Genomic DNA, 24,179 nt, shown 5'->3' with positions numbered 1-24,179 from the left:
ACAAACCATTTACAGCATGGCCTAAAGTATGGTTGTAAGGGCTCTCCTTTAATGTATAACCACTCAGTTTTTGGTAGTAACATTATAAGTGAATCAATTACATGACAACATTGTAATTACCAATTGCCAATAAAATGGATATTAGGCTTTTAGAAACTGGCAAATCAAATTTAATTCTCGATTTTTATTAGGTACACAATTCAGTGAAGTTTGGACTTAAGACATTTTAAGGAAAAAGCATTCAGAAAACATTCGAAGTGCTCTGTGTTTAGAACTTTATTGGCTGATAGATGTCTCATGTTCTTCTCATGCTGCTATCCTGAATTAAATATACAAAGGAAAGCAAAGAACAAAAAAGATACCCTCAGAACTCAACAAAAGTTGAACAAGTGGGGAAAAAATGCTTATGGTTAGAAAATAAAATTTGTCTCTTAGAGAAAAATTTTCTTTGTACACCATATTTTAAAATACAGTTTGTTTTCCACTTAGGAACTGTGGAAAACACCTATATAAAATGTCTTTGGAAGGGTACCCCATTTTGCAGGGTACAGTCTTGCAGACTTTTTGGGCTACAGATGTAAAGAGGTATTCCATGGTATTCTCACTTCCACAAGTTGATGTTGTCTGGCAGAGACTTCCATTATTCAGCTTTCTGACATTTTATCAAGAATGAGTAGAGGGGCAAGAATTCTTGCCCGATTCGTTTCCACAATGCAGCCATTCAACACCATCTCATCCAAAATAATGTGTACTTTATCCAAATTAAACATTATCTAAGTTCACATTAAGGAAATTAGTTCTAGAGATACAAAAATGTTATTAACATTAACATGTAACACTAAATAACTTAACCACTTAGCCTATAATTTTTCCCATGTAAATTAGTCTAAGCATGAAGTATTGTTTATTTTACAGAATTTATGAAATTAGATTTAAAATTGGTGTCTATTTTAGAAATTATTACCTTAATGTACACATGCACACCCAGTTTCATCCTGGTTAAGCTAATTGGCCTATGTGCACAGAAATGGAATAGCTATACCTTTTAGCCAGAGGGAAAGTGAATCTACTATGAACTAGAGAATAAAGTAAGTGACATTGGCAAGAAGGTGACCGGACAAGAACAGTATTGTCTTCCCAGACAATAATAACCTCAACAGTAATAGCCACGATTTATGGACTACTCATGTTCCAGGCATTGTGTTGTTTTACATAATTTTTTCAGTCTTCTCTACAACTCTATGGTATAAATGTTACACATTATCCTCATTTTGCATGGAGCAAATAGGCTCAGAGCCACTGTCCAAGGTCACACGGGTGGTAATTGCCAGGAGCTGGAATTTACGTCCACAGCTTTGGCTTGATGGTTCTGCTTCTACACTTCTCAGGAGAGGCCTGAGGCTACTGAGTATATACCCTGCCTCAGCCCTAAATACTTCATCCAAAACCAAATGCTTTTACAAAACCTTATGTCTTAAGCTATCTTTTCTGTCGCGCTGAAGAAAAAAATAACCAAGAGTAGATATGAATGAAGGAAGCAAGTCAGTGCTGACTTAATTCCCAAGTAGATAAAAATTCTGAAATTCATGAGACTATCTTGCATAAATGAACAGTTCTAAAAATACTCATTTGAGAAATATGGAGCCACTTCCACTGATGTTCTTAGTGGAAAGTCAGTATAGCACATGGGGGAAGACGAAAATGTTGTTAGACTACAATGTCTAGCTAATTGGAAGGAGCCAAGTTCTTCTCCCAGTAGCCCCTTCAGAGAACTTTTTTGAAAGGAGAATGGGAACTACAATGAGATGATGATAATAGTTGAGTGGTTCTGAATTTTATACTTTAATAGCTTATTAATCCATGTCTTGAAAGAACATGATCCTGGTCTATTAAAAAAAAAACAGCTGATTGAAACATTGTTTCAGATAGACAAACTTCAGTCAACAAATGAGTGATTTAAATGCACTAGGGAAGTTCATAATTAAATAGTGAACCTTGGTAAAGTGAATTGTTACCACCTGGTTTTTTTCTCAATAATTTCACATGTTCAAATCTATATTGTATTTGTTTAGTGAAGTACATCTACAGAAAATGATACAACCCTGTGAATGACTTTTAAGTTCCTATTAGGCTCTGCATTAATATCTCATTAAGCTCTGTGCAAATAGTCCTCTAGCAGAATAAACTGTTTTTCAGGAACCCATGGGAACTGTCCTTAAATGACCCAGAAAAGAAAAAAAAAAAAAAAAGCTTTACTCTGATATACCTATTAATAATGTCTTCCAATTATATAGATGATGATTGCTTTGTCCATGACCAAATTGGGACTGGAATACTAGGCCCTTGACTCCATCAGACCCAGAAGCCAGAACTTAGAAGCCAAAGTGGGAATGTCAGCTCAGTACAAAGTGGAGTTGGGGAGCACAGGGGGCTGCATGAAAAATGGCCTGCAGAATCCCCTTTTGTTTTCATTAAGGGCAATGAAAGCCTTGGTGCATTGAAAATGTGAACTCATCCAAGATGATTTTCTTGGAGAGAGGAGATCTAATTTTAATCTGTCTATTTGAGTTAGTTTAGGGATCAAGCTGAAGACTTTGGTAAGTAGATGATCTAAAATTCAGATGTCCCCTTGAGCAAGAAGCCACTTGTTTTGAAATTCAGATTAGAATTGCTGCTGAATCATATCAACCACTGACATCCTCACATTGTAAAGACAAGGTCTTTCAACAAGTCTGAATTTCCCAACATCCTAGAAACATGAGTTGTTCAGTGAGATCACCCTGTACCGTGGGCATGTGACTGCCTGTCTGAGTATCTGGTTCAAACCCTTAATAACCATGTAGCTTTCTGGCACCATATAGGGAAAACACAGACCAAATCCAGTGTGAGGCAAAACCCTGAAAGCAGATTTCCACCTGGAATCATGTGACTCCTTTAAAATAAGAATCCAGCTGTTGTTTACATCTTGATTTGGTTTATAAGCAACTTGTACACACTGGTGAAGCCAAGAATAATGGCATTTGAGCTACATGTCAGGTGAGCAGGGACCAAAACAAAGCCCTATAATGCAAAGCCCTGTGGCAATAAACATAGGCAAACATGCTTCAACCCTGACATCTCAAATAGGATGAAGCGACAAAGGCCCAGGCTGTTGGTCTATTACTGTGGTGAGCTGAGAAGGGACTTTTTCAAGAGGGTCCTAGTTGTGGGTTACACTAAACTTGACTGACTTAAAGATCCATCAGGCACTTGGTTTCCCCTCGTGGACACCCTGTGGTTGGAGCTGATGTGAACTACAGCCAGCCTCCTAAAGAGCAGATTCAGAAAGCCCCACTTTTTCCCAATCCTGAGACCCAAAAGCCTTGCTGAATTTTTTTTTTTTTAATTTTTTTTTTTTCAACGTTTATTTATTTTTGGGACAGAGAGAGACAGAGCATGAATGGGGGAGGGGCAGAGAGAGAGGGAGACACAGAATCGGAAACAGGCTCCAGGCTCTGAGCTGTCAGCACAGAGCCCGATGCGGGGCTCGAACTCACGAGCTGTGAGATCATGACCTGAGCCGAAGTCAGACGCTTAACCGACTGAGCCACCCAGGCGCCCCAAGCCTTGCTGAATTTCTATGTGTAATGTGGATTGAAGTGGAACATCTTAGGACCCCAGTAATATTAGTGCCACCTGAAACCAATTTTCTAATTAAAATGTTTCTGGTTCCCACATTGGAATTTTGGTCTCTGAATCATAAATCACTTTTTCAGTATGGTAATTTAACACCACTGTAGTGGTCTATTTATCCTTTAATAAGAGAAAACTGAGCAGCATACATTCAAATGGGACTTGAAAAGCAATTCTAAGGCAGAACTCAGCCTAGAAACTAAAATGTATAATTCTAGATTTTGGTCTTAGATCCCTTGTCGTCTTCCTTGGTTTCTCTTTCTTTTTTTCTTTTTAAGATCCTAGCTAACAAAGTTGTTGAAAAACTAAGTGGGGTGGGGAAAAAACTTGCTTTCCTGTTTATATTTTAATTCAGTCTCCCATGAAATTAGGTAAACTGTGAAGGGCCTTGTGTTCATAAAATTCAAATATTATTCTATAGAAGACTCACGACAGTGCACAGTCCGGGATATACTCTACTGGTAATATAGTCTGCTGCTCACTTTTAGGCTTAGTATTGCCTCCTGTGAATTAGGCCACTGAAAAGGAATTTATCTTTTTTGTTTTGTTTGTTTTCAATAGGTTTTTCCTTAAAGACCCATTCATATTCTGAGAGCAACAAGACATCCAGGTGTAGTTTTTTTAAAATTTATATAGATTTATGTAAAATCACACAAATATGAGAGTCAGCATTGGGTCAAATGAGGCTGTCCGTTTCTCTTGTTTTTTCCCCTAACACTGTTGCCCCTCATAACCCGCTGTCCCTATTTCTGAGTCAAACAGCTGGAAGCCGGAAGCGTGGAACAAAAGGAGTGGGCGGAAGGCAGGCAGACTTGGGCAGGTATAGTGGCGGATGGATATGGCATCGAAGGATGCAGAGAACGCACTTAGAGAAAATAAGGAGACGGCGAAGGCCAGTGAGAGTCCAGTGAGAGTCGGAGAAGTCCGGAGGGCAGACCTGTTTAATCTGGAACCTTCACATCCCTTTCCCAGGTAAATGGCTGACTCCCTTGGGGACTGTTCATCATTCTGAGACTCTTCACTCATGACAGCACTGACTGCAGCTCTCGTGCTTACAAGGTTTTGGCTCCCTTGCCCCTCAGGGCCTCCCCTTCCCAAAGACATACTCCCTGAGCCCACGGGCCAGCTCTCACCCCTTGCAGCCCTGCTTTCAATTTACATACCTTAAAAAGAAAAAAAAAAAGATGTTTAGAAATTACTCAATGTGAACGCCACTCCTGGAGAGCACGCTCTTACGAAGACCGACAGATACCCTCATCATGTCCGACTCCTCCAACAGAAAACTAGGGTTTCCCCAAAACTTCTTTCCTACATCAGGAAAAACTTTGACAACACCAAGATAGCATGGTGACAGGCGCTATATAAATGCCTTGTTAAGTCTTTTTTTTTTTTAATTTTTTTTTAACGTTTATTTATTTTTGAGACAGAGAGAGACAGAGCATGAATGGGGGAGGGGCAGAGAGAGAGGGAGACACAGAATCGGAAGCAGGCTCCAGGCTCCGAGCCATCAGCCCAGAGCCCGACGCGGGGCTCGAACTCACGGACCGCGAGATCGTGACCTGGTTGAAGTCGGACGCTCAACCGACTGAGCCACCCAGGCGCCCCTGCCTTGTTAAGTCTTAAATCACCACAATCTCCAGATGATAACAAATTTTGTAAAAATATATATATATATGTATATTTACAAATATACATATATATATAAATATACATATATATATATATATATAATGTCAAATTTAATCTTCTAATTTTATAGCCATGGAGTCAAGGGCCCTGGAACCCAGAGACTGGTACCAGCTGTGTCCCAAAGTAGCCCTATGTTTTGGGACATGTCACAGAACCCCTCTGGGCTTCAGCCTTTTCATCTAAAAAATGAGGTTTTAACCTGATGATTGTGTAGTTTTCTTCTAGTTCCAAAGTACTCAAATCTTAGGACTCTAAATGTAACCTTCAGGAAGAGGGGAGCTAGTTCACTCCTATCTGACAATATCAAGCCATTCCTGATGTAATCACATACTCCATAATACCTCAAAAGAAATCTTTTGGTAATGACTTAATTTATTATTGTGACTTTCTGACAGAACATGGAGACAGTTTCAGTTTATTTAGAAGCTACTACTGTGGTGTTGGAGGGATTCCCTGGAGAACTTTGTTCTTCTTACCAGCATTTCCAAAGCCCCTGGTTGAACAAGTGCTTTTGTGATTTCTCATTAAATCAGTTTGAAATTATCTCCTAATCAGAGAAGCCCTATTCTGGTTTCTGGACCTCTAAAGGTGTTTGTAATTTTAGGATAGTAACGAAGGAACAAGAGGTTGATGCCCCACAGTGGGCTCTGGGCCCTAATCAGGGCCTGACTTCAAATCTTGGTGGTGCTGATTAGTGCTGCCTGGGTGCCTTCATTCCTCCAGGGAGCACCATGGTAGAAAATTAGCTGAGTCACAGAGAGTGCAAGCAGGATGCAGGGAAGCCCTTCCTTCTCCCCCACCCTCAACTGCGATAAAGAGGTACTTTCACATCACCCACATGAGCTTTAAGGTTCTAGAACTGCTCAGGCTTTTGGGTTTTAAGGACTTAGAAAATAAAGATTTATTTAAAAGATATTTTTGAATCAAGAAAAACATTCTGGATTCTAGGCCTACCCTATATTTATGGTATAGGTGGCACTGCAATATAAATAGGGATTCCAGCCTGTTCCCCAGCTACTATCCCAGGTTGTCTGTCATTCCTGCCCCCCCCACCCCCACCCCCGCCAGTCCTGGGGTAAGGGTTGGGGAGAGGTCTATACCAGTCCTGCTAGCAGCAAGCTCAGGTATATGGGTACCCAGTGAGTTTTGGGGACCAAGGTAGCTGAAGGGTGGTCAAGAAGTGGATTGGGTACCTGCAGGCTCTGGATAAGCATCCTCACCCCATGGAGAGAGAGATGTTCCTGAAGGAGAGCCAGAGTATTGCCCTCTAAAGCACAGGACCCAGGAAAGGGACGCTAGTTGTTGAAGTCTAAAGATAGCACTCCTGGATTCTACTCTAGCCCAAATAAACCAAGGTCTTTAAGCCTCTTTAAAGGCACCAAATACCAAAAAGGCTGTTAAGGTTTTCTGTACATTCACACATACCGTAAGTATGCACTGAACTGAGGAGGAATTGGGCATCTCCCACACAGCACTGTTCACTGGTGCCATTCCCTATTTACCAAAGCAGGTGGAGACAGCTCCTTTGAATTATCACTTGTCTGGAGAATTCAGCAAACCTGGGGCTACATAGCTGAACACATCTGGAGAAGCTCATTAGCTGATTCCTAAAAACCATCTTCATTCACAGAATGGGAAGTCTTAAATAAGTCTACTAGAGTGATAGGGCAAACTTTCCCTAAAGAAGCAGGGCCTCAGGAATTCTCTGGCCAACATTTCAACCCAGCAGGTGGAGTAGATCGCGAAGAGTGTATAGGAACTTCTGCACTGCACGTGAATGATTTATGTCACTGACATGCTTGGTCCCAAGAGTCTGCCCCTCTTGACACTAAATGCAACACACAGTTTCCATTTAGTGGAAGGGTTTTCAAGAAGCCGGAATTTCTGTCCTGATTTCTTGTGCTTAGGCCATTTTTTTTTTTTTTTAATTTTTTTTTTTTTTCACGTTTATTTATTTTTGGGACAGAGAGAGACAGAGCATGAATGGGGGAGGGGCAGAGAGAGAGGGAGACACAGAGTCGGAAACAGGCTCCAGGCTCTGAGCCATCAGCCCAGAGCCCGACGCGGGGCTCGAACTCACGGACCGCGAGATCGTGACCTGGCTGAAGTCGGACGCTTAACCGACTGCGCCACCCAGGCGCCCCTAGGCCATTTTTTAAAATCTCATCTGTCATGTTCTGTGATGTTAGTCCTACTAGAACAGGCCCATTCTAGGGCTTGTATACAAATGGTGCATTTTATTTCTCAAAGTCTAAACAGGTGGATTCTGGAAAGCTGCCCCATTCTTAAGGTGCTTCAGGCTGATAAAGCTTCTGGAGGAAAAGCTTGCAAGTAAAGGGCTTCTTGGGAATTCCATGAGGTTTTGACTTCCATCCTCCGGGTGCTGCACCAAAGCCAAGCCTAAAAACATGTCTGTTTCCTGTGGGCGGACGAGGAAAGCTTTCTTAAGCCCAAGCAAGCACAAAGATGGGTGTTCTGAGTGTTGGGAGAACCAGCTCCGGGCTGCAGTGATTATAAGTTGCTTGTTTTCAGCTTTTCAAGGCCTGAGGAAGCTTTCCTGGCACAGCAGACCTAAACAATGTTAGCTGCTTCAGCAGCTTCCTGGTTACAGGCTACCAGGGTGGTGATGCAGAACACCTATGGTCCTGCACAGAGAAGGGGGCAGGAAACTGAGGCTGCATCTCCAACAGGCTCCCTTGTCTTACTGTTATGAAACTGGCATGTAGCGGTCTTCCCTGGACCCATGATAGTTAAAAAAAAAAAAAAAACTATGTATGAGGCAGACTAAAGACATGGGTTTTAATTAGATTTTTTTTCAGATGGCTGAGGGTGGAAATCTTTTAAAAATGTTAATAGAAGACAGGTATCTCATATCCTACCTGCCCTGCTACCCGTTCCACTTTTAGGCCACCAGAAGTCCATGTGAAATTATGCCTGGAGCAAAGGCATACACTGCCAGGTCTGGAAAGACTTAGTTCCCTTCTCTTACCGAAGCAAAATTCCTAATATTTCAGGTGGATATGCCTAAGTAATTCCTAAGGCCAGTAAAATGTCAGTTAGTCAGAGGTACATCTGCAACTAACCTTGTAAGTTAATTGTATTTTAATTAAAAAAAAATAAGGTAGAAAGGAAGGGAAGGCAAAAATGAAACTAAGTAAAATAGAGGGAAAGAATACAAACTGTGTGCCTTGGTGTGGAAATTAAATTTGAACAAGAATGCTGGAGCTCAGGGCACCTGGCTGGCTTAGTCAGAAGAGCATGCGACTCTTGATCTTAGGGTTGTGACTTTGGGTGTAGAGATTCCTTAAAAATAAAATCTTTAAGAAAAAAGAAAAGAGAAAGAATGGTGGAGCTCATGACTTGGAGCTAGGCTATACCCCAGAGGATTATAAAGACAAACCCGTCTCTACCTGTAGTTAGTACGTAAGACACATCAATACAACAAGTTCAGCTATAATACGTACTCTGTTATATCTGACTCACTTTAATTTTCTGAACTTCTAGACCAGTTAGACTCTTTCTTCCTGTTCTAGGTGTAAGGTAACTCAGCTCACTTAGAGTCATGGCAACATCAAATACTAAGGCCGAGAGGGAATTAAAGCTCTTCTAGCCTAATTCTCTTATTTTGAAATAAAGGGGTTATGTGTCTTGTCCAACACATATAGTTTGGTGGCAGGTTTGAAAGCAGAACTTGGGTTTCTGTACTCCTAATGAAGTGTCTTAACAGCTTTGCCATCTTCCTGATGATTTTTTAAATCAAAAGGCATTTTTATTATTCCCCTGTACAAGAGGAAGAGATTTATTGTGAGTTGCTTTAAAGGGCTTAGTTAAAATGGAATGTAACATGCTGAATAAAAATAACACCTTAATACACGGCCTGGTCTTGGGTGTCCTAGGTCAAAGGGAGCATAGATTTAGGTCACTCACCACTAGAGGGCACTCAGATTTTCTCAGTCAATTTAAAGAGGCTCCCAGATACAGCCTCCAATTTGTCATCAACATGATGACATTTTCTATCAACAGTAAACGCTAAATGGCCATTTCCCCCAAATATACCAGTCTAATGGATATGTGTGTGGTATAGATATATATATCTATATCTATGTAGATATAGATATATAAACATGTTATAATTAATATATATTTATTTTAATGTTACTATTCTAGATTTAAGCCTGATGTTTTCCCAGTGGATTCTTTCATTTATTGTTTTCAAATGGTATGCAGATTTTTGTAGTAAAAATTAACTTAAAAAGTCCACTTGCTTCTCAGAGTACTTACAAAGCCCAGGGGGCCCTGCTGAAATCCACAGGTCTGCAGTATTTGAAGCAAATAATATTTATTTGAGGAGGCCCTGGCATACTTTGATTTAAAAGGGAGAAGAAAGTGAAGAAAAGGAGAGCTTTCTCTGCTATAAAAGTAAATGGATACAAGACAGGCAATTTCTTTAACCCTCCATTTTATCATCCTTGAAGGCCTTATTCTGATCACATGGGGGATTTCTGGAGATTTATACCTGGAGCCATGAAAATCCATTCTCTCTAGGAGGACCAAGCACTTTCTGGCTGTGTTAGATTCTGGAAAGGTCTATTCTATATGCTTAAAAGAAGTTACACTATTATATATCAGTTATTATCAACTACTACCATAGTATTGCCATGTCTGAAAAATAGAAAAATCATAACAAGAATTATCTTTGTAAAAAAGGGCAGGGTTGTTTCTGCAAAGCTGCTACATACCTCTGACTACCTTGTTGGTTGTTGATGATCGGCATACTGGATTCTGGTGAATTGTTTTCCTGACCCAGGGCACTTACCTGATCAGGACTAGCCTGTGCTTTGCCAAGTACTGAGGAAAACCTGGCTCATGGCTTTGAAAAAGGATACATCTAATTCACTCTGGAAAAGAGAAAAGAGTACAAGGATGAGAATGAGCCCCTGGGACACGTGCGCTTAGCAGTTAGCAGCTGCCCTGGCCACAAGCCGGGTAGCAGGTGGGGGACGCAGCTCTGTACATAGAAGCGTGAGAGCAGGAAGGCTGGGAGTCTGGGCTTGTGCTTTCTTTAAGAAGAAAAACAGGCTGCAGTTTAGAGGAATTTTGCCAACCAGAACAATTCATCTTTGAAAGGTAGAGGGACTAGACTAACTCAACCTGTTCAGATGACGTGTAGCTAATTTGATATGTGTATCAAAAGCCTTAATAATATGCATACCCTTTGAATCCATCAGTTTTATTTCTAGAAGTTTATCCTAAGGAGATAATTAGATAACAGCATAACAATGTGTGATCGGATGTTCAGGGTAATGTTGTTTATAGTAGCAAATTATTGAAAACAAGCTAAGTATCTATCAAGGGGGGACTAGTTAAATAAATTATAGCAGATCCACAAATGAGGATACAGATATATAAGTACTGACATTGTTAAATAAAAGCAAGTTACAACACGGTATATTCAGTATTATCCCATGGATATATGTATATGTAAAGATAGATACAGATATAGTTGGATATAGACAGATACATAAAGTTTAAAAGGAAATGTACCTAATAGTATCTATCAGTAGTTCATGAACTTACTCATGATCTTCTCCCCTTTCTTTTTGCTTATATGTATTTTTAATTTTTTTTAGTGATCATAGATGTTTATATCATAAAAAAGTTGGGGTGCTTGGGTGGCTCAGTTGGTCAAGCATCCAACTTCCACTCAGGTGGTGATCTCACGGTTTGGGAGTTCGAGCCCTGTGTTGGGCTCTCTCTTCAGATATTCTCTCTCTCTCTCTCTCTCTCTCTCTCTCTCTGTCTCTCTTTCTCTCTGTCCCTCCCCTGCTCATGCTCTCTCTCTCAAAAGTAAATAAACATTTAAAATAAAAGTCATAGAGGGAGAAAAAAGTAAACAGAGTTAAATTTGTATCTGGAAGGACTTCGGGTTTGTCAAGTGAAGGACTGAAAATGCTGAGCCCACCTCAACAGCCACTGTCCTCTCTTGCAAAACTGCCTCCGTTGAAGCTAACTGGGTTGGCTTTTTGTTTTGAAACGTGATGCTGAGATGCTTCCTTCAGCCCAGACAGCATGAGACTGATCTCCAAATTTAAGATTTGGAAACTAAGATTAAAAATAGCCTCAGAAAGAATGTTTAAAACTCACAAACCTAAAAATAAATCTTAGATGACAAGGCATTCTTTGAGTGGGACAGATTCTATTTTCTTTCCCATAGTATTCTTTTCCCTCCGCTTTTCTCTCCTTTCTGCTACTGTCATCCTAAACTGAGTCATCTCCCAGTACTGTCCGAGTCCTGTGTAATCACCAGTTTACATTAAATTCTAATCTTCACTTCTGTGGTTTATGTGGTCACTGACTCTCTTCCCAGAATTACAGCAAGAATTCAGCAATGTGCTATTTATTCTCAGTCACTGAATATAATAATAATAATAATTTCAAAAACCTTAGCAATGATAGCCCTTGTACTCACTCTTATCATCCCAGGTTTAAAACATTACTCTTTTGGGAAATGTTATTCTTCTTGATAGGTGTTGCCTTAAAATGGCTGAACATGGCCAGCTCTGAATCACAGACCCTGACTTGCAAACCAATCTGTCTTAAGAGAGTGGTAGTCAGGGGGGCCTGGGTGGCTCAGTCAGTTAAGTGTCTCCTGATTTTGGCTCAGGTCATGATCTCACTATTCGTGAGTTCGAGCCCTGTGTTGAGCCCTGCTTCAGGCTCTGCACTGATGGTGTGGAGCCTGCTTGGTATCCTCTGTCTGCCTCTCTCTGCCTCTCTCTCTCTCTCTCTCTCTCTCTCTCTCTCTCTCTCTCTGTCAAAAATAAATAAGTAAGTAAGTAAGACAGTGTTGTCAGGATTAAGCAGGAGCTAGAGCTGTGCTGTCTACTATGGTAACCACTAGCATCATTGTGGTAAATTAAATGAATTAAAATTAAATTCCTCACTTCCTCCGTTACAGTAATCACATTTCAAGTTTTGAAAAGCCATACATGGCTAGTGCCTACTGTACTGGATAACACACGCATGGAACAATTCTATTGCTGCAGAAAGTTATTTTGGTCAGTGCTGATTTATGGCATCCTCTCCAAGCAGTCAATACAAACATGGAGTTTAAAGCCAGCCTCAGTGGCCCCTGTCTCCTCAAGGCCAGTCTGGAAAGGCCTGACTCCTTGCCATCTTCCAGCTTCAGCACTACTTCCTTCCTAACTAGATGCACTGCCATCCTGCAGGCCACGAGGCAATTCCAAGATCCAACCCCTGAATGAGGAAGTGGCTGACAGTTAGCCTCATGCATTAAGTTAGTGGGTCTCAAATTTAAATATGCATCAGAATCATACAGAAGGCTTGTTAAAACACAGATTGCTGAACCTCAACCCAGAATTCCTGATTCAACAGTTTGAGGTGGGCCCACAATTTGTATTTTTAGTAAGTTCCCAGGTGATGTTTATGTCGCTGGGAACAACACTTTGAAAACCACTGCACTAAGGCAATGAAGACAGGCTAGTTGATTGTCCCATGCAGAAGGAATTTGCCAAACAATTCTGGTATTAGGAGTTAGGCTGAAGATATAACTTCTTAACATGAGTTTTGCCCTTAGCAGGCTTTAGTGAACTCAATATTACTTATTATGGAGATTTCACTCACTGCCTCAGGAAGAAGCAGCCTAGAAACAGTTTCTTCCAAATCCTTTTATTTAAAAGCAAAATGAAAGAAGGGTGCCAGGGTGGCTCAGTCGGTTAAGCATCTGACTTGGGCTCAGGTCATGATATCATGGTTTGTGAGTTCGAGCCCCACATTGAGCTCTGTGCTTCCAGCTCAGAGCCTGGAGCCTGCTTTGGATTCTGTGTCTCCCTCTCTATCTCTGCTCCTCCCCTGCTCATGCTCATGCTCTGTCTCTCTCTCTCAAAAATAAATAAACATTAAAAAAAAATTAAAGCAAAATGAAAGAAACATAACAACTTTGAAAACTCAGCTTGTGCCACTACTACCTCTCAAGAATATCTAACTAAGGCTCAGGAAGGCCTATGGGAGCAGAGTAAAACACCTTCACTGATTCTTTTTTTTTTTTAACATGTGCTCTTTTGTTAAAAATGTTTATCAGGGCGCCTGGGTGGCTCAGTCGGTTAAGCATCCAACTTCAGCTCAGGTCATGATCTCGTGGTCTGTGAGTTCAAGCCCCGCGTCAGGCTCTATGCTGACAGCTCAGAGCCTGGAGCCTGCTTCGGATTCTGTGTCTCCCTCTCTCTCTGCCCCTCCCCCATTCATGCTCTGTCTCTCTCTGTCAAAAAAAAATTTTTTTAATGTTTATTTATTTTTGAGAGAGAGAGAGTGAGAATATGAGCAGGGGAGGGGCAGAGAGAGAGAGGGAGAGAGAGAATCCCAAGCAGGCTCCACACTGTCAGCACAGAACCCAACTCGGGCCTTGATCTCAGGAACCATGAGATCATGACCTTAGCTGAAATCAAACTAAGATGCTCAAAAGACTGAGCCACCCAAGTGCCCCAGTAAATCCTTACACTTGTGGTCAACTGATTTTTAACAAGGGTGCAAGACAATTCACTAAGAGGGCGGTGGAGAACAGTCTTTTCAACCAATGGTGTTGGGAAAATTGGATAGCCACATACAAAAGAATGAAGTTAGACCCCACTTCATAGCATATACAAAAATTACTCAAGTTTTTCCAATCTGCCATCTGGAACCACCACCAGGATGCAGATTTTCGTGAAAACCCTTATGGAGAAGATCATCACTCTTGAGGCTGAACCCTCAAATACATCAGAAAATGTGAAGGCCAAGATTCAGGATAAGGAAGGCATTCCTGGTCATTAGAGACTGATCTTTGCTGGAAGCAACCGGAAGATGGATATACTCTGACTACAACTGCAGAAGGAGCCCACTCTTCATCTTGTGTTGAGACTTTATGTGGTGCTAAGAAAAGGAAGAAGTCTAAACACCACTTCCAAGAAGAATAAGCATAAGAGAAAGAAGGTTAAACTGGCCATCCTGAAATACTGTAAGTTGGATGAGAATGTCAAAATCAGTCCCTTTGTCAGGAGTGCCCTTCAGATGAATGTGGTGCTAGCCACTTTGACAGACATTATGGTGGCAAATGTTGCCTGACTTATCGCTTCAACAAACCTGAAGACAAGAAATTGTGTATGGGTTAATAAAAGACACAGGAGTAAATCTTCATGACATTAGGGAACTGTGAGATCATGACCTGAGGTGAAATCAAGAGTCAGACGCTGAACCAACTGAGCCACCCAGGTGCTCCAAAGCCTTTTTAGACATAACACCAAAAACATAAGCAACAAAAGAAAAATTAATTGAACTTCATCAAAATTAAAAATTATTGTAATTCAAAGAACACTATCAAGAAAGTGAAAAGAAAGCCAGTGAAGGGGAGAAAATATTTTTAAATTATATCTGATAGGTACTCATATTAAGTTAGTTCAATCAAATAGATTTGTTTTTGTATTCAATCAGTTCACTCAAAGAGATTTGTATTCTGAATATAGAAAGAACTCTTACAACTCAACAATAAAAAGACAAATAGTGCAAGCGAAAAATGGGCAAAGGATTTGAAGACTTTTTCTCCAAAGAAGATATACAAATGGCCAATAAACACATGAAAAGCTCCTCAATGTTTGTTGTCCAGTAGTCAAATGCAAATCAAAACCACCATTGATTGGCCTCTATACCACTTCATACCCACTAGGATGGCTATAATCAAAGAGACAGATAATAACAAACTTTGGTAAGAACATGGAGAAATTAGAACCCTCAACCACTGTTAAAGGGAATTTAAATCATGCGGCCACTTTGGAAAACAGTTTGGCAGTGTGTCAAAATGTTAAACATGGAATTACCACATCACCTAGCAATCCCACTCCTAGGTAGACTAAAACTATGATGCCACACAAAAATATTTACACAAATGTTCAAAGCTGCATTATTCATAAGAGCCAAAAAGTATCAATAACCCACATATACATCAACTAATGAATAAATAAATAATATATAGTATATCCATATAGCAGAATATTAATTGGCAATAAAAAGGAAAGAAGTACTGATACCTGATACAACATGGATGAATCTTGAAAACATTATGTTAAGTAAAAAAAGCCAGTCACAAAAGACTACATATTATACAATTCCATTTACATGAAACGTCTAGAACAGGCAAACCTATAGAGATAGAAAGTAGACCTGGAGCAGGTGGAGGGGGATCACTGGGAAGGAAATGCTAATAGGTATGGTGTTTGTTAGGGGTTAGGAAATATTCTAAAATTGACTGTGTGGTGGTTGCACAACTCGTGTAAATACTAAAACCTATAAACTTTATTTTAATTAATTTCTTTTTTAAGATTTTATTTCTAAGTAATGTCTACACCCAACGTGGGGCTCAAACTCACAACCTCGAGATCAAGAGTCACACGCTCTACTTACTGAGCCAGCCAGGTGCCCAAAAAGGCCTGCATGCTTTAAATGGGTGAGTTTTCGGGTATGTAAATTATATTTCAATACAGCTGGGGTTTTGTTTTGTTTTGTTTCATTTCATTTTTTTAAAAAGGGGTTTTGGGGAAGGAACTCATGTGTTCCTTAAGGGGAGTTGGTTTTGACCATCAAAGCAAGGGTTTGGATAGAAATGATTCCTAAACTAAAAAGGGTCCTAGTGCCTTAGGAGGGAAAGCAAAAGAAAAATAAGAGAGGGAGAATAAATTAAATAGCAAAGTCTCTTAAAAGAAAGACATAAGAGGTTCTCAGTCTTGCAGAACTAAGTCTTTATAAAGATCTAAGGCACACATAGGTTTGTAACACTTTGATGAGCCAGAAGGAAAGGTAAAGAAAATGTGGCCTCATTTGAGTTTTAACTTTTGCACATTGAAGTTCTATATTAACATGTGTTCTTGATATAGACCTATTTCTGGGAAGTTGGGTTGAAGACAAAAACCATTTTTTTAGTTTTTAGACTTACCACGCGGCTGAAGTATTCATCTAAAACTTCCACAAAGTTATGGATGAATTCATAAATTGCCATCTCATTCTAAAATAAAAAAGGAAGGGTACAATTAGTTTTAGTATAGCTCATGTGGAAATTGGACACTGACAAATATTCAGAATGGTTCTATGACTCACTTGTTGGAAAGACGCTTATCGGTAGGGGAAATGTCAAAAATCTTAACCTCTAAGATTTTAAGTTCATAATGAGTTTAGCTGGACTGAAACCAGACGGAGTCTAGTGTTTAGGGTTTTGAGCACTACTCCCTGATCTTGTCATCAAGTGGCTGAAGCAGTTTTTCAGGATCTTCTTGCCACTACTTTTCTGTTTGTGAAGATGGGGAAACTACCTCAAGGTTTGGTTCACACATAAAAAATAATCAACTTGAGATTTCCAAGTATTTTAGATCTTAAACAGTTTTTCAAGGATTCAATAGCCACAGGTACTGTTGATCTGGGACTGACATTTCTGGAAAGGTGAACTAAATCTGAGGAAATTCAATCACAACACAACCATATTTATCATTTGCTCTGGCTTCTTGTATATGAGCCTATATTTAACGCTACAACTGACTGGCCTGTACACATGTCTAAGCTGCCCCAGTGTGCCACAAAGAACACGGTAGGACATTGGTATTGCTTAGGGTTGAGGAAGGCATTCTGTGGTTTTGTGCTTCCCCACAAGCTACTCATCTAATCCAAGAAAAATCCCAGGTATTTCTTTTCCACACAGCTTTCCCTAACCTTGACAGAAACCAAGATCCTTCAAGAGTCAAGATAATTCTTAGGTAGGCAAGTAGGAAGGAATATATCAATTTACGGAGGAATAAAAATCAGACTATTATTCTTAGTTTTCTTGAATTTTCCATAGGCTCGTCTCTTATCTTACCTCAGTGTCATTAACTCCAACCACAATGAAGAGAGCTGCATACTGTCGATAAATCAGCTTAAAATCCTTAAATTCAATGAAAGAGCACTAGAAAAAACACAGTTAGATATTAATTGCTATAGTTGACAAGTATTTTTAATTTTTTTAATGTTTATTCATTTTTGAGAGACAGAGTCAGAGCATGAGCAGGGGAGGGGCAGAGAGAGAGGGAGACACAGAATCCGAAGCAGGCTCCAGGCTCTGAGCTGTCAGCACAGAGCCTGACTCAGGACTTGAACCCACAAACCGCGAGATCATGACCTGAGCTGAAGTCGGATGCTCAAATGACTGAGCCATCCAGGTGCCCTGACAACAAGTATTTCTTCAAAATGGCATGCATAATTTCTAGGTTCTGATTTCAGTATTGGGTCAACACATTCCTAGAAATCTACAGTTTAAAAATGTTAAACAATCTTTGTGGGTTGCCTCTTCACAATATTCAGGGGACTATGGAAGCATCTCTAACGGGAGGCTGAGAAGGGGTCTAGAAAAAAAGGCTCTGAGCATCCACGTGGGTTCCCCCTGAACTCCTTCTCATTCCTTTGCTTTGCTCTGTGTGGAAGTCAGCAGGCAAAGGTACCAGACTGCCCCCAACATGAAAATAAGCCAACATGACAAAGATTTTCTTCTTTCCATTTCCACCAGGCTCTTTTGGAAGCAATCAGAGGTTTAGTTTTGTCCTATTTAATAGCCAGTGAACAGCCAAATATACACGGCATACATACATGTATGTATCAAGAAAAATCTTGATTTCTTTTTTCTAGACCCATGAAAAGAATCAATGTAGACTCTTTTATAAATTATTTAAAATCTTGGCTTTTGTGGGGCAGATGATAGTCAAAATCTCCCATTGTAAACATTGCTTCCTAGGAGTTAATAACTAGTTTACCACCACTGACTTGTGGATAAAACAACTCCCTCCCCATTCATCTCTCTCCTACATCCATTGTACAAAGGGTGTTGGGAAGGCACTAGGTAGACAGAAATTGGACAGCAGGCTAACAGCACATTGTTGCCCTTTCTTTGGACTGTTGGGTGTGCTTGACCAAATGTGATTGAACATGAACTGTATGGCTTTTTGCACTGGCATAATCGCTTCTGGTGCCCGAATTGCTCTTGGTGTACCTGGAGATGAAGTGGTATGTTTTAATTGTGAAATTTCTTCCATAGGAAAGTCATTTGAGAATCTAAAATGGAGGCATTTGAGGCTCTTATTTAAAATTAGGATAGGGGCACCTGGGTGGCCCAGTCAGTTGAGCGTCTGACTTTTGAATTCAGCTCAGGTCATGATCCGAGGGTTGTGGGATCAAGCCCCATGTCGGGCTCTGCGCTGAACATGGAGCCTGCTTGAGATTCTCTCTCTCTCTCTCTCTCTCTCTCTCTCTCTCTCTCTCTCTGTCCCTCCCCCTTTCTCTTTCTCTCTCAAATTAAAAAAAAAGAAATAAAATTATGATAAAAGAAGTACAGGACCATTCTGCAGCTTTTGTTCACTGTAGAGCCAGTGTGATTTCTGCTCAGTTGGATCTTTCAAGGAAATACATCCTTGTTGAAAGAACTAAAGAACATTTTTCAAAGCCTCTCAGGAGTTTCTGACATACAACAACAACAACAACAACAACAACAACAACAAAAAGACAAAACAACAGCAACAACAACAAAACAACGAAGTACCTTTGTGGATAACATAAAAACTAAGCTGAGATTGTGTTACTTCAGTGCCTAATTATCCCAAAGCCCAGGGAGTTCCTTTTAAAATCTAAAATAATTTAGAATGCTTCAAAATTATGTAACAGTATATTCATTCCAAAGCATGTATTTCCAAGGGTAACCTATCAGTGAAAATAGTGCCTGAAATTGTGCAGCGCCTGCATTCTGCAGAAAGATTCAACAGGAATACTTCTGGAGTTTGTTTATGTTTACTTAAAGTATGTGGCTATTAACACGGCCCTTTAATAGTTTCTGTTCCCTTTAGACAACTAAATGAGGCGGTGTGTGCCATGGCAGGCCAAAGTGGTAATTCAAAGAGGACTCTGAGATGTTGAGACTGGAAAATCAATTTAGAAGCCAAGGGAAACACAGTTCCAACATGTAACTTCTGAGCACAGATGGACCTTAATATTTTAAGACTTAGCAGGGGTTCCCACAGGCAGCCTTTCTACATATGCTGTGAAATGGAGAAGTGGCAAAATTAATGGGCGATTTAAACAAGCTTTCTGATTTTGCTGCACTTTGTTCAGTGATTTTCAGTGGACTCAAAGTTTAGGACCTGGATTCAGTAACTATCCAAGTAAACTTCTTTGTAAAAATGAGCTCAGTTTTTAAAATTCCTATTCGTTATTATTTTAATGATTTTATTTAACCTCAATTTTGACAGAATGGATAGATTTACTATTTTCTATTAATTTTTAACTTCCACTTACTCCATCTACATCATAACACAAGACAAGTTCCAATCAAATTTGTTGTTTTTTTATTTTATTTTTTAAAGTTTATTTATTTATTTTTTTTTATTTTTTTTTTTTGAGAGAGAGAGGAGACAGAGTGCGAGTAGGGGAGGGGCAGAGAGAAAGGGAGACACAGAATCCGAAGGAGGTTCCAGGCTTTGAGCTGTCAGCACAGAGCCCGACGAGGGGCTTAATCCATGAACCGTGAGATCATGACCTGAACTGAAATCAGACACTTAACCAACTGAACCACCCAGGCACCCCAAATTTGTTTTGTTTTTAAGTCACTAGTTCTAGTATTACGTTGGTGTTAAGTTTATAAAAATGATAAGCAGAAAAAAAAATTACACTTCACGTGAGGATCATATTGTCATCCTCTGGCACCAAGTCTGTCTCGAGTGCTCACCTCTATATCAATCATCTGACCTTCGTCCCTTGGCTTAAAGAAAGCCACCTGCTAGAGGCACTCCTGAGAGTTGTAAGGGCTAAATTCATGTGAACAAAAAAAAAGAAGATGTCTATTAGCTGGAATAAATTTGAGCTGCCACTTCCACAGTGCATTGAGACAAATATGCTGGCCTAAATAAGAACTCAAGATGTTTCCTGGTTCTCCTTGTTTGTATTTTCCTTAAGGGGATATAAAGAGAGCTATGCTTCAGTCTTCATGTCACTTCATTTGTTATTGTCCCTAATAGCTATGGAAAGAATGTAGTTCAAAGAAAATGATGGCCCTCGAGACTCAGTAATAACAGACCTGCCATTGACAAGTTGAATACAGAGATAAAAGAGAGAATCAGAAACTTACTTGCTCATTGGATCGGGAGAGACAGCTCCTTATGACTTCCGTTTCCAGAAGTGTACGCTTATTAATCTCCACATGTTCATAGTACTTAGAAAGTCGGGTCTGCCCTTGTTTATTCACCATGAGGAAAAATTTTATCATTTTTCCTGGCCAGTATTTTTCCGGATAGTTCAAAAGTTATGTCAAGGGGTATCTGAAACTAGAACTTGAGGGATGAAAGAACAACGAAAAGGTGAGATCAGTCCTCAAAGAATAGTATTAAATGTGTTCTACATATGAAACAGAAGTAAATAAAATGTGATCTGATAATACTGATCTTTACTTCTATTAATTAAATGAGGTTTTAATAAGTAACTAAACATACATTTTCATTAGCTATCTTCCAAAACATAATTTTGAGTCTCCACAGTCCTTCTACTCCTATTTGTTCATTTGATTCATCATTTTTTTTTTTTTTGGCGCCAACTATGTGTCAAGTACTAAGAGATTACAAAGAGGAAGAAGCAGTGATTTTTTTTTTTTTGCAATGTTTAGAACATTTTTAAAATTTTTTAAACATGTTTATTTACTTTTGAGAGAGAGAGACAGGGCACAAGCAGAAGAGGGGCAGAGAGAGAGGGAATAGAACATTTTATTAAAGTACAAAACTGCTGGCATTAAGTGAAATAGAAAAACAGTAAATATTTACAGAAACATTGATCACACCACTCAAGTCATACACACGTAAAAATGCAGAAAGGTCTTAAAAAGTTCAGAAGTTGAAAATTATGGAGATTTCCCAAAATGGATAGAACTGCTCCCTGCTGAGTATGGCACTGATATAAGACCTGAGTGAATGCCGTCCCCTACTTTCTGTAATCCAGTACTGCCTGGAAATGTGTTCCTTGGGAGATTCAGACTTGGAGCCATCCTGAGAGGACAAGTTAAGAGTTGACATAGGTCTAACTTGTGGTCTGATTTTCTTCATCCTACTGACTGTGTTGAGGTTATAAGGACACAGCCAGGCTATTTTTCTTCAGCTTCTGCTAATATTCAAAAGGATATGAAGAATATAAGCAATTTCTCATTGCTTGAGCAAAAATTCAGTACATGAAGGGCAGAGTGGAGGGTATTTGTACTAGAACTATAAAGTTCTGTCTGATGGAAAATTAAGAAGTAGTGATTTCTGATCTTCTGATCTTTACCCCTAGCAAAGGTCCCAGGTAGGTAAACAAGAAATAGCAGTACAAGGAGATGAGTTGTGATGGGGACAGGTATACGTCTATGGTACACAGAAGGGAGGGATAGGGAACATCATGGGAGAGTTGGAAATGGCTTCCCAGGGAAGGGGCATTTAAGCAAGATCTTGAAGAATGAGGGACTGTGGGGCAGAGAAAACAGGGGTAGCTTTGTAAAGTTCACTGCAGATGTAGTTCAGGGGGCAAGCATAATAGTTGCAGGAAATTGAGCTGCTCACATAAAATAAAGTTGGCTTTAGAAGTCACACTAAACAGGGCGCCTGGGTGGCGCAGTCGGTTAAGCGTCCGACTTAGCCAGGTCACGATCTCGCGGTCCGTGAGTTCGAGCCCCGCGTCAGGCTCTGGGCTGATGGCTCAGAGCCTGGAGCCTGCTTCCGATTCTGTGTCTCCCTCTCTCTCTGCCCCTCCCCCGTTCATGCTCTGTCTCTCTCTGTCCCAAAAATAAATAAACGTTGAAAAAAAATTTTAAAAAATAGAAGTCACACTAAGGAATGTGAACTTTATTTTATGGGCAGTGGAGACAAGATCTAGAGTGAACTTTTCTTTCCTCAGTGTTGGAAGCCATAGTAGTAATCTCCACTCTTTGCCAAAGTCCCCCCATAAGGCCCTCTAACAAGTCCTATGTAAGGTCCTACACCAAGCAATTTACATATTTTCTTTATTCTCACAAGTATCTGAGTCAGGTACTTGTGTTATCCCCATTCTAAGGCCAAGCAAACTGAAGTTTAGGGATGTTAAACACCCATAGTCTCTATATTACTTTGGGTCAGAAATGAGGTGCAGCTCAGAGGTCAAGCTCATGCACAGATCCCTGACACCTGCTAACTTGTCCTTATCACTCAAGGGTTCATGCTTGCAGTTTTATTTCTAACTCAGGTGTATTGAATCTCGTGCTTGTTCTTCCTATACTTATTCTGTATTTTGAAATGATCAGTGCAAAAGAGCACAATATTGACAATGACTAGTGCTCCTTTCTCTTCTTTTCTTCCCTCCCTCCCTCCCTCTCTCTCTTTCTTTCTTGTTTTAATGTTTATTTATTTTCAAGAGAGAGACCAGAGCGCAAGCAGGGGAGGAGCAGAGAAAGAGGGAGACAGAGAATCCAAGGCAGGCTCCAGGCTCTAAGCTGTCAGCACAGAGCCTGACGCTGGGTTTGAACCCACAAACTGTGAGATCATGACCTGAGCCAAAGTCGGACGCTCAGCCAACTGGCCAGTGCTTCTTTCGTTATGAGTATCAGAACTACCTCACTGACTCACCTGCCAGTATCATATTCACATTTTGGAATATCCTTGAAAATTCAGTGCAAAGACCAAGGTTAATAATAGTTCTTAAATGAACTTGCAAAATTTGGAATAATTCTACAGAGAAAGTTGCAACAGATTATGGGATAATTCTTAGACTAAGTTTTGTGTTATTTTTTGCCCTCCCAGTTCATCTCATTTCCTGAACCCTATCAGACAGGTGGTTATCTCACAACAATTCCAAACATTAAGAGCTAGAAAGAGCCAGGCCCAGTCTGGCAAAGCCTGGGCTACTGTGTTCATTCAGGGTGCAGAACAGGATGTTATCTAGACCCAGCTGGGGACATGGCAGCTGTGCCAGTGGGGGGGAAGGGCTGTGGTCATTCACTCCCTTTTCCAGGAAGATAGGCTCACTACTGTAGGTGGGATTGCAACATACTCTGTTTAGTCATTTGGTATTAAGGGCTGCTTTTCTTCTCACAAATTACTGCCAGTAAATTATGGCCAGCAACTAGTAAATTAAGTTATCACCCATTCTTTTAGTCTCTTTTAGCAAAGTTAGCAAAGTTTAAAACAATCTTCAGGGCATCTGGGTGGCTCTGCCGGTTAAGCGTCCAACTTCGGCTCAGGTCATGATCTCACAGTTTGTGGGTTCAAACCCTGCATCGGGCTCTGTGCTGACAGCTCAGGGCCTGGAGCCTGCTTTGGATTCTGTGTCTCTCTCTCTGCCCCTTCCCGGCTCACGCTCTGTCTCTCTATCTCAAAAATAAAGAAACATTAAAAAAATTTAAAACAATCTTCACAAAAGGTAGAAATTACAGTCCTAGACTCTGGATTCCAGCTACCAGGTAGAAGAAAATAAAATATTGTCACAAAGGTACTCATGGCCAAACCTTTGCCTCTAAATGTCTTGGTTGCATTAAGTGGTAAAATGAGATGTAAAATGATCACATTGAGATGATACACTAACAGATCAAATTGGTTTCTACCTTAACAAGCACAGCATTCCTTCCCACTGACTTCAAGAGCAAGGATGGCAAACAAGGGTGTGTTGAATTGACAGTCATTAGGATGCAAGTCTTGAAAATAGTAGCTGAAGGCATCTAAAGACTCGAATACATCATCTTTTTTTTTCCCTGAATGCTCATAAACAATTACACA

General features: G+C 40.2%; 1 protein-coding gene and 1 pseudogene across 2 annotated transcripts; one reads left to right on the top strand and one right to left on the bottom strand.

The window, feature by feature from the left end:
- Positions 1–164: 164 nt before the first annotated feature.
- On the bottom strand, positions 165–20,742 carry AP4S1 (adaptor related protein complex 4 subunit sigma 1). 2 transcript variants are annotated; one of them, XM_030318892.1, is made up of 5 exons: positions 20,543–20,742; positions 17,255–17,341; positions 16,343–16,411; positions 10,248–10,259; positions 165–773 (listed from the first exon to the last, which is right to left on the bottom strand). In XM_030318892.1, exons 1-5 carry the CDS (start codon positions 20,678–20,680, stop codon positions 645–647), a joined length of 435 nt encoding a protein of 144 aa, XP_030174752.1. In that variant the 5' UTR covers positions 20,681–20,742; the 3' UTR covers positions 165–644. The 2 variants fall into 2 exon arrangements, with proteins under 2 accessions (XP_030174752.1, XP_030174753.1); XM_030318893.1 differs by having other exon boundaries at positions 689–799; positions 10,178–10,259.
- On the top strand, positions 13,991–14,561 carry LOC115516338 (annotated as a pseudogene).
- Positions 20,743–24,179: the final 3,437 nt, after the last annotated feature.

Source organism: Lynx canadensis, chromosome B3 (genome assembly GCF_007474595.2).
Source record: "Lynx canadensis isolate LIC74 chromosome B3, mLynCan4.pri.v2, whole genome shotgun sequence".
NCBI classification, from domain to species: domain Eukaryota; kingdom Metazoa; phylum Chordata; class Mammalia; order Carnivora; family Felidae; genus Lynx; species Lynx canadensis.
The sequence above is the reverse complement of the archived record's forward strand: the minus strand, read 5'-3'. Positions and strand labels throughout refer to the sequence as shown.